Genomic DNA, 10,737 nt, shown 5'->3' on the forward strand with positions numbered 1-10,737 from the left:
CCACGGCCCACCATGAAAATCTGGGTAGCTCATGTCGCAGTCGAGGAGCAGCGTATGATACTGCAGACGATTTCTGAAAAATTGTATGATCTCTCGATTTTTAATTGTATTGTATTTATATTAAATAAAGTCTGAGTTTCACCTCAGGATATAAGTCCTCATTGGTCACTCTTAATCCCTTAAATGATTAAGTAACAGCCCAGATTGATTCAGGAGCTGTGGTCCTCCCTGGCTACAAGATGAATGCCTTCAGAGCTGAAGCAGATGCTTGCATCTCCCACCTTCGAGATGCAAGCCGGACTTAATATCTGTACTTCCTTTGATGTGCACACACTTCAGGAGCTAGTTTCTATGACATTTTGCTAGTTACAAATACAAACTAATGTTTTCGAGAAAGCAAAAGAAAAAATGACAGTACATAAGTTAATTCAACAGACATTTATTTATGCCCAGCTACCCATCTTCTCTGTCTTGGAAGGGGGGATGTTGGACAACATGCCAAGGAACATACCCTTGCCTTTTAGCAAAAGGGACTGATTAAAACAAAAGTTGAAATTCTTTGAGGAAGAAGCGTCTGGCTCTGTCTGTCCCTCAGGTTCTAGTACAGTGCAGTGTGTCGCACGGCACTCACATGGGTATTGTTGGGTAAATGAGGGCCCCAGGGCTCCAGCTCCCCGTTCACCTATAACAAGATCAATCTATTTTTCAGAGCTAGCACACAGTACTTTTCTGTCCCTTGTTCAAACTAAAGGAAATACAAATGGATAGAAATATTAAACCATCTGCTTTTGAAAGTGGGTAAAGAGCAGTTCACTGACTAAAATGTCAAATTTTTTTATCCCACTTAAAAAGTAAAATTGCCAGCAAACAATTTACTTTCAAGAGTATAAATTTATCTAAACAGATGATCCTCAAAAGTCATATTTTTAATGAACCTCTTGTAATATAACTCATCGCTAAGTTGCATTAGAGCAAGTCTGAACCTTGAATTGGGGACAGTGTTTAAAATAGTTTCTTCTACACACATTGCTGGCCAATAAAGTCGGTTTCAGCTAGCAACATGACTCAGGTAAGTGAAGTGAGCAACAGCCTCCTTTCACCTAAACACTGGGGACACAGCAGTGAGCAAGACATACATGGTGCCTGTCAGACACTCTTCACTTTAAGACTAGTGGACCCAGAAGAAGGAAGAAGAGGTAGGGCTGGTCAAAGGTGAGACCTAGAACCTGCAGAGGAGAAGTAACCCAGACCCTGAAGTGCCCGGACCCTGATCAACTCAGTTAAAACAAGATCCCAGTGAACTGAGTACGCTACAGTATCTGCCTTTCTCTCCTAAACGAGTACTTTCTTCTCTCTCCTTCATTTAATTCCTTTAAACCATCTTCCTGACCAGCTACATCTTTCTGTACTCCCTGTCCCTTCACCCCTGCCCACCCCCCAATTCTATATTGTCACAAGTCTCTCTTTGCATAGCTTTCAGGGGGTAGTTTATTGCTGCCCTGGGTCACACGAGGTTTCGTAGTGGAAGGAGGAGTAGCCGCTGAGGAATCTGTAGTGAAGTGATGGCACCACGGAGGTGGAAGGATTAAAAATGCCAGGCGAGGATCCATCTGCGAAGGCTGAAGGAGGTAACAGACAAATGGAGGGAGAAAAAAAGATGAGACAGCAGGATGTTTGAGGTCAGGATTACTAAACCCTCCGCTGCGGGGGTCAGGGACAACTCACGAGGCTACGTTAATTTGTCCTAACTTTGTGAGGGAGAAAATTTTTATCAGGTTTACTGTGTGGCCCTGCTCCCAAGAGTTCGGGGGTGCTTCGAATGCAAGAACTAATTCTTTATCCTTTCGCCATTCCCAGATGACGAGGCCCAAATTTTGCTGCGAGAGATCAACACCCTTATACAAAGCGTTCTGAACAAAGCATTTGCCACCAAACCCGGCATGGAACAGATTGGCGCCTTTTGTCTGTTTACCTCCTACTGACTAACTCATTCTTCCACTGTTCTCACTATGAAACATCTCTCTGTTTTCTCCAACCTTTATCTAATCCCACCCAGATCAGGGCACCTGGTGACAAACAATGCCCTCAGGACGCGCGAGTTTCAGGTGAGTGAAAGCAGGCCTGACCCTCCCCACCCCAAACCCCCCTCCCCCCAGCCACAGATGGCTCACCTTTTTCAGGCAAATATGCCCCCAATGGTAGAAGCTAAGATGATCGCAAGGATAACACAGCAGATCATGATCATGATCTTCTTCTGCTCATCCAGACAAGGAAAGAAAAAGCACATGAGAAACAGCAGCGCTGTGCAGAGTTCGAAGGAAAGGACACAAAAACGTGGGTCTGGACGTGGAAGAGGATACGAAGGGAATGGAGATGGATCTGGCTTCCGGAACCCAGAATGTTAAGAGAAATGTCACTTCTAGGCGGGAGATTCAAAGCTAGACCGACGGCTATCTCGGAGGATGTTTGCCACGTTCCTCGGCCTGCCGGGTACAGTTATGACAGGCTTACCCCCTTTCCTCCTAGAGCTAGTATTCTCAATGAATGGATCGAATTCCTTTGGGGGCAGCACCTCAGCTCTGAAACTCACTCAAATACAGCTACATTGTATCCTTTGAGAGTTAGACCATTTTCGAAAATTAGAACTTCTGATCCATCGGATCGAGCACATGTTTAAAAAAGATTTTAACCCCTTTCCAAAACCTTAACAAAAACCACCACACGGTGGCACCCCGTCATCCAATGTTCTGCAGGGAAACCGAGCCAGAACTGTTTCACAATCAATATAAAGTCATTTATTTTTAAATAGCAATAAAATAATCAAGTTTACATTTCTAAAAATACAACAACAAAAAAATACCCTTCACTTATTGTATTCCAAACCTCAATCTTGGGAGAGCAAAAGCCTATGATCAGAGCTTGTCTGGCCTTGCTGCTGGAGCCAGTCCACAGTCAACTTCATAGCCATGGGTATGAGGGGATTCCCCTTGGCTCCGTCTGAGAGCTGGGCAATGATGGGGAGAAGTAGCTTTGCAAAGGACGCCAACGGGCAGCGCCTGGATCAGGGTGCTCACCCTATCTTAGAAAGCACAAAAATCAACGCTGAAATACTAATCAGGCAGACTGGCGGGGACTGGCAGGGAATCTAAGAGGCTCGCCACTGGGTCAGCACAGTCACCACATTTGAAAATTGATTGGGGCTGTTGCTTCCTCCATGACAAAAACTGGCGAGACAAAGAATCTGTCGAGCTCATTAACCTGGTAGAAGGAAGAGCCACTCAGTGGAACCTGGTGTCCCCCCACTGACTCAGCCTTGAAGACAGGCCATTTCAGAGGTCACACGACTAATATCAGATTGCTGGGGACGTTCTCTGGACAAACCTGGCCTAGGCAGCAGGTGGGGGGGAAGGGTTGTCAAACTTGTCACACCTCAGCTAAGCATAAAAAAAAAACTTAATGAAGATCAATTTAGCCCCCACCCCAAAGATCTATGATTAATCCAGTTCTCATCTAGAAACAGCAGGCTTCTCGATGACATAGGAAGACCATATTTCTACTAGGATTCATTTGTAAGTAAGCAAATATCTCTTACCTAATTTTTAGCCTAGCTCAAGGTTATTCTTTTGAGGTTAGAATATCCTCCACTTCTAGCATCCTGCTTCATGAGAGACACATGCATATATGTGCATACATCTCACACACGATTATAAAGATTCATCTGGGACACGTGAAATGAGTGGCTGAATGCTTGCACCAGTCGGACACATTTCCAGAGCCTGAGATTCAAGCACCTTAGGTTGTTTAAGTGCCTGGTTATCTGAGGCCTCAAGCAATGCCTTCGTAAGACGTCACTCTAACAATGAGCAAGCAGTTTCCAAGACTCAGCCATGAACACAAATATCCCATACCCTCAGCCTTTACAAACAGTAACCTCAGATGACTGTATCATGACTGTAGGATGCTGGCGCATCCTTGAGTAAACACAGGAGAACACGACATAGACAAACATCGAAGTTGGCCACCAAGCTGAACGTACTATTAGCTTAATTAAAGGCTGAATTTCAAACAAGTCAGCTTTCCGAGACCAAAATGACATCTGCCAATCCCTCATTTTCAGGACATGGGGACAACAAACTGTGAGGACTGGGACCCTGCCAAGTAGAAGACTCAGCTCTAAGCCTTCTTGGTGCCAAACTTGGAAGAATCCCTTTGTTTTGTTAAAGAATCCACCCCCCACACCCCCTAAAAAAATACATTGCAATTTCTGGGAGAAGAATAGTCCATGAGGTAGAAAATACAGCACCTTGGGAAGGTCTCATATAGGCTTTCCTAGGTACAAGGCAAAATTCGACACTTCGGAGGGGAGAGAGAGGTGGGTTGGTTCAGCCCTTCAGGAGGGAAGGTACTTCAGAACTGGTGGAGCAGAGGTTCTGAGGAAAACTCAAGGCTGCATCAGGTAGACTGGATTCCTCCAGGGCTAGACGGTTTGCTGGGTCAGGTCCAAGGATGGCTACGAGGAAACCAAGGAACGGATCCCACTCTCTCTCGGGAGGGCCGTTCGAACTCCATTCCCTTCTGAAGACAAGGGACCACAGCAGGCTGGAGTGAAATCGGGTTCTAAGGGAGGCAGGGGAGGAGGAGCTTATCAGTGCACAGGACGGTGGTGAAGAGCGACATCAAGAATCAGCCACAAACCTAGAAGGTGGAGAGGAAAGATCAGAAATATCGGAAAAAGAGAGAATAATGGGAAATCCACTGGACGTACCCACGACAGGCCCTGGAATTAACCATCCCACTGTACAACAAACAAAGTCCTGTCACGAGGGGGACACTTTTTGAAACCTCTGGGCCTTTTATAACTCTTCACATAGGCTGTCACAAATTCATGGAAGGACTGGTCAGTGGGGAGGCACGATCACTAGTTGACAACACCTGTTCCTCTCCCACGTCAGCACCTTGGAAATACATGCTTCAGAAGCATTCTGGTACTCAAATCTTCTCCATTACTCTCCCTACCTTCCCCCCTCCACTTCTCTTAGAGGGCAGAAAAGAACACGGAAAATTTCGGGGGTCATATCATGGCTACTCCGCCTCATGAGCTGTGTAGGCTTGGGCAAATTTCTCAACTTCATTGAGCCTCCAAGAGCTTTCTCATCTAAAAACGGGGATAGTGTTATGCTGCCAGAGGTCGCCTTCCTTCCCTCCTGTTCAGAGACCTCTCCATCAGGTCACCTGGAGGGACAGGGGAGTCCAGACCTCAGGAATAACCGGTCCTAACTCTATCAGGAAATGTGGATTACACTACAGTACGCAGCTTAGCGACTGCTCAGCAACTCGGCATCATAGAGATCAAATAAGTCAACTAAAAACAATATATTAATTAGTCGCCTCCTTTTAAAAAATGATTCATTTACATTTTAAAGTCCTAGAATCAGGAATGGTAAGGGGCGAGACATCTTTCATGCAGGGATATGGAGATATTAACTACTATGCCTTTGCTCAACTTTAACATCTTTTCCAATGAGATCCATAAGCGTCAGAATAAAACTTGAATTTTACAAGCGAAAAACCATCAAGGACTAGACACCGAATGCCAGGAAAAAAAAAAAAAAGAACCAATCAATTAGTAACTATGAGAGGTTGATCACTTCGCTGCTTCTCTCTCAGGAGGAAGGTGAATGTTTAGTGCTATAATAATCTGACTTTCAGATTATTATTTCTGTCACATGGCAGAAGAAGAGGAACACTGAAGCAAAAATAAACTGAAGGCTTGCCTCTGGGTATCAACATGGTGTGTGCATTAAGTCTTCGAAACATTTCTATTACCTCAGTAACCCAACTTCTATAAATTTATAATAAGCAGAAAATGGAAATGAGAAAACTATTATATAAATTAGTCATACTATTAGCAATAGCAAAACAAGAACAAACCTCCAACACTGGGGAAATGTTAAAATAATTGAGAGTCTATTCACAATCTTCTGCTGAAAAGTAGACTTGCAAAGAGATTTCAGTGATGGGGAATGATGCTTACAATTTTGTAACTGGGTACAGAACTGTAGATAATATAGTCTGAACTATGTAAAACCACATCTGACTGTGTAAACATACCACAAGGTTATCAGTAATAATATTAAAAGTTACTTCTGTTCATGTTTTCTGTATTAATAAGCTTTTGTAACAATACATACTATATTTTATTCAGAAAAAAAACAGTATTTAAGAAGCCACAGACTTAACAGCCTTAAGTTTTAAGTCTCAATAACTAGATCATTCTTGTCATGCTGATATTATACACATAAAACCCTGATTCAGGGTCCAACTTTATTCTTCTTACCAGATTTTTAAAAACTAATACCCTAAATTTTAATAACCTGTAAGGTTCTCCAGACTTTGTAGACAATGATAAATGGCTACTTTGTTTTACAAAGAGAAACTGAGATACAGTAAAGAACTCTCCTAGGTCCACTATCAGCTGTGTCGAACTTGGCCCGGTTCCTTAACTTTTCTTTAAGCCAGAGTGTCTCCATCTGTAAAATGTGCGTTATGATAGCACCTATCTCTATAGGGTGCCGTGAGGATTCAATGGTGTGTGTATAAAGTGTTCAGTACACTGTCTCGCATAACTCAACACTCAGACACGTTAGCTACTATATCATTCCCAATCCAACCAACCAGTCGACACTAATAAAACCCCACAGACCCCAATCCCAATTCAAAGCTTCAATGACGTAGAAAAGGAGATGAAAAGCAAAGCCCGACATCCTTGAGAGCCAGTAAGGATTCAGAAGACAAACCCCAGATCCACAATATAGCTTGCATCCAGCTTCGGAGCATTCTTGCTGGGTCAGGAAAGTGAAAACGAGGTGGTAAAACACTGCCAAAGAGCAGGAAGAGAATCCACAGGATGGGAACGAATAGGAGACGCGGCCCGTGGACTGTGGCCAGAACCCAAGAGCAGAATTTTAAAGAGATGAAAGAATGCACAGGCAACTGAGAGCTCGGTGTGTCCAAGGACAACCACAAGGCGTAAGAAGTGGAATTTGAAATCCCAGGCTAATTTCTCAAGAGGGAGCCAAAGCAGAGTCTGAGAACCTTCCGTCTACTTACGTTTCAGTGCAGCGGCCTCCCCGGCCGCCCTTACTTCAGCCCAACGGAAAGTCCAATAACCAGTGCTAAAATGCCCAGCAACACAACTACTACCACAATGATAATTATCAATTTCTGCAGATGAGGATAAGAGAAACAAAAACGAGTCGTTATTACAAACAACCAAAAAGCGATAATCATTCATTTAAAACCCGGCCCCTCTCAGCCCCACATAGAAAGCATCTCATCAGTTCAAATAAAAAGCCTACATCTCTACCTAAAGACATCCTATTAGGATACTTTATATTTGTTAGATTACTTCTTGACTAGCTATGTACTCCAGGTGGAAATAGGAGTTTCTACCAGCTCTCAGCTCATAGTGCAGTCTTGCATATGTGGACATAAGAGCAACTATCATGGGCTCTCCAAGCAGCAACAGGACGAGATATAAAGTGACTGCTTTTTCCTTTTCGAGAGGGAATGTGAAGACATTTCTGACACAGTCCTCACTTCACACCTCTGTCCATCTCTCCCCTGAGGTACCCCTGCATCGGGTCAGCCCCAGCACAGCCGCTGGGGATCAGAAAGCCCCATGTGCCTTTTGTGAACCAGCCTGGATTCGTCGTGTGAAATAACTCCCCAGCTCCCTGAGCCCCTGTGCAAGCAACAGGTAAAAATGGAAGAAAAACAAGGAACTGAAGAACAAAAATATCAGAGCCCAGGAGAAATAGTCGGAAGAGAGTCTGAAAAAAGGAAAAGCCAGAGTTGGCTACCAGTCAATGAGCGGAGAACTGGGAAGGCCTCGAAAGGCAGGGGCTGGGGAGAAAGGATGGTGTGATGGAAAGAGCGGGATTGGAATCTGAATTCGAATCCCAGTTCCTGTCGCTGACGAGGCAGCCTGAAGCCAACGACTTTACGCAGACCCTCAAGTGTGTCATCTATAAAGGAGAAATAATAGGTGCTCCATGAGATGTGAGATCACGTTTACGTTGCCATCTGCACAGCACCGGGTTCACGGTACAGAAAAGGAGAAGAGGGCGGGGGATGGGCAGGGCTCGGGCTCCTGGCGTGGAAGACGGTGATGAGAAGGTTTCTGAAGACAGAACGGTCTCGTGTAACATCTGAATGGATCATGAGCTCCGTGCAGGAGATGAGTAGCAATATCTGGGCAATACACCCATCCTACACTACTGCCTTCAAGCGTGGGTGCTTGGGTAGAGAGCACGTGAGCCAGATCCATGCAAGGCACACCTGGGAAGGAGGGGCAGCTAGTCTCTAGGAAAGACCGACACAGGTGTTTGGATGAGGCCAGGGAAGAGAGGGGAGGCATGGGCCCAAGGACTCAGGTGGGGACGCCCGGAGCGAGGAGAGGCGAGGAGGGCGGGCTGGGACTACGGTGCTCACCCTCCGCGCTTCGCTCTGATACTTGACGGCCTTTTTGGTATCGGCCACGGCCCGTTCCACGAAGCCCACTGACTGGTCCATGTTGTTTTCGATACGGTCGATCATGGCTCCCTTTCCCCGGACGCGAGAGGTAGAGGCAGCGCAGAGAGAGACAAGGACAGGGAAGAGAGAAAGAGCGAGAGACGGCACACAAAATGGACCCTTCTCCTCAGGCAGCGAGAGGGCCTCACCTTCCGGGCCTGACCCTGGTATTTCACGGCTCTTTTCGTTTCGTCCCGTGCCTTCTCCACGTGGTCCACTGTGTGCATGACATTCAACTCTATGTTATCTAACATCTCACCCTGCAAGGAACAGACACTTGTCACACTCAGTAAACCCCCCGGGACAGTCCTAAGTATCCCCCCCACCCCACATCGTAATCTTCAACACCAAGAGAAGCATCCAGAAGCCTTGATGTGCAGCCTTCCAGAAGGCATGCTTTCACATTTTCCACGATTTACTCATGGTTCTCCCGTCCTAGGTGGTCGCTCATTCAACAAACGTTAGCCAAATTACTTCTCTGTGACAGGCCCCGGGCTGGCTACATGAAGCACCCTGACTCGACGCCCAGTAACTCCACATGCTGATGGATCCCACCACCACCACCACCACCATTTTTTACAAATGAAGCACGTGAGGAGAGGAACCAAAATAAGAATATCTCATGTTCTTAAGACATGACGAGGATCTTGGCCTCTTCTTCCTGGTCATTCGGGCCTGAACCAAGTTCGTCTGGCCAGAACTGAGTTTCCTCACTACTACAGAACGGTGCTGGGTCCACAGCAGGTGCTCGGTAAGTATATCTGACGCTGGGAACATCTGCTTTCTGTAAGAGACATTCCCAGGCTTCTTAAGTGACAGACACTGGGTTTCTCTAAGCCGTTTGGCTAAGAGGCAGTGATCTCTTAACAAGATTTCCAACCATTTCAAAGCCATTACTTCCTGATGGGAAGTTCTGTCATTCTAATTAACTCCTGGGCGTCTTAGGGTGGGAATTCGCCTACCCTACCCAGACTTTCCTCAACCCCACCTGACCAGTCACTTTATGGCGGTCTATAAACAGAGAAAGGCACTTACCACCACTTGACTCTCAAACCAGTTCCTCGGCAAGGCAGTGTGGGGAGGAAAAAGAAGAGTGGGGATGGAGGGACTCGAGAAACGGTCTCGAAGGCCGGGAGGGGCTGGAGCAGAGGCACCTGGGCACTGATGTCAACAGCCAGTCAAGCAGTGCTCGGGCTCCGCTTAGATTTTGCATTCCTTCTCCAAAGGAAGCAGTTTTCAATCCTTTCCAGCTGGTTCATAGGAACAGCGGCACACCACCAGGACAGAGGCGTATCTGACTGTCATAAGAACTATGAGCCATCTGACCAAGTGAAACTAACGCCATATGCAGAGACTTACATCCCTGAGACTTGTTCCCAGGGATGAATCGAGCCATCAGACTAAGAACCATGAGTGGTTCAAGTTTTTCTGTAAATATTATTTTGCTATTCCTTCTTTCATTGTGTTGTCTGCTCTTGTTCCTGAGCAAAAAGTGTCAACGTTTTGAAAAAACACATACGGAAAGAAAAAAACGCACATGGGAAAAAATTAAAAACCTCTGTTAAACCTAACTTTTCATTTTTCATGAACTGGGGAAAAGATCACGTTTTCTATATCCTCAGTGAAACAGTTCATATCAGGAGACTGAGACATCACCATTAAGAACTCATACCTCTAATTTTAAAAAACAAAAAAGACATCCTGAGGCCAGAAGGAACTAGGTACTGACAGAACACTTCAAACCCCATATTAACTAGGAATGACTTCCGGCCAAAGTACCAGGCACAAAAATGACAAAGCTGAATGAAGCTGCCACCAGCATCAGCGTTCAAGACTGCATTCTTTTCCCCGGGATACTCGAGTTCTGTTTCTCCATCGTGCAAATCTCTGACGCCTCTCCCACCTCCCCTGGCTTCCAGCACGGTTCCTCGTGGGCCTCGGGAGAGCCCGCGCTTCCTGCTCCCCCGCCTCCCCAGGCAGGCAGCCACGGCCGGTTACCTGGTTCTCCACCAGCATGGCGATGTCCATAAACATGTCGTGCAGCTCCTTGATGCTGCTCTCCAGTCTCACGATGTCCTTGTGCCGCCCCTCGATCTCGCTGAGGGCTTGCTTGGAAATCTGAGAGTCGATGATCTGCAGGAGGCCATGCAGAGACTCGCCATC

The 10,737-nt window shown here is 46.0% G+C and overlaps 2 protein-coding genes across 2 annotated transcripts in view; one reads left to right on the forward strand and one right to left on the reverse strand.

Annotated features, from left to right (window-relative positions):
- Nucleotides 1-154, forward strand: part of MRPL16 (mitochondrial ribosomal protein L16) — a 5,783-nt gene extending 5,629 nt beyond the window's left edge. Inside the window, exon 5 of the transcript XR_002777062.1 lies at nt 1-154. The gene's annotated coding sequence lies outside the window, so the exon portion shown is untranslated.
- Nucleotides 155-1,469: 1,315 nt separating this feature from the next.
- The window catches only part of STX3 (syntaxin 3), a 39,122-nt gene continuing 29,854 nt past the window's right edge, over nt 1,470-10,737 (reverse strand). Inside the window, 6 exon segments of the mRNA XM_023522890.1 lie at nt 1,470-1,619; nt 2,172-4,587; nt 4,590-4,617; nt 8,494-8,604; nt 8,724-8,834; nt 10,573-10,707. Of these exon segments, the coding sequence (XP_023378658.1) occupies nt 4,511-4,587; nt 4,590-4,617; nt 8,494-8,604; nt 8,724-8,834; nt 10,573-10,707 (462 nt within the window). The 3' untranslated portion in view covers nt 1,470-1,619; nt 2,172-4,510.

Source organism: Pteropus vampyrus, unplaced genomic scaffold (assembly GCF_000151845.1).
Source record: "Pteropus vampyrus isolate Shadow unplaced genomic scaffold, Pvam_2.0 Scaffold360, whole genome shotgun sequence".
NCBI classification, from domain to species: domain Eukaryota; kingdom Metazoa; phylum Chordata; class Mammalia; order Chiroptera; family Pteropodidae; genus Pteropus; species Pteropus vampyrus.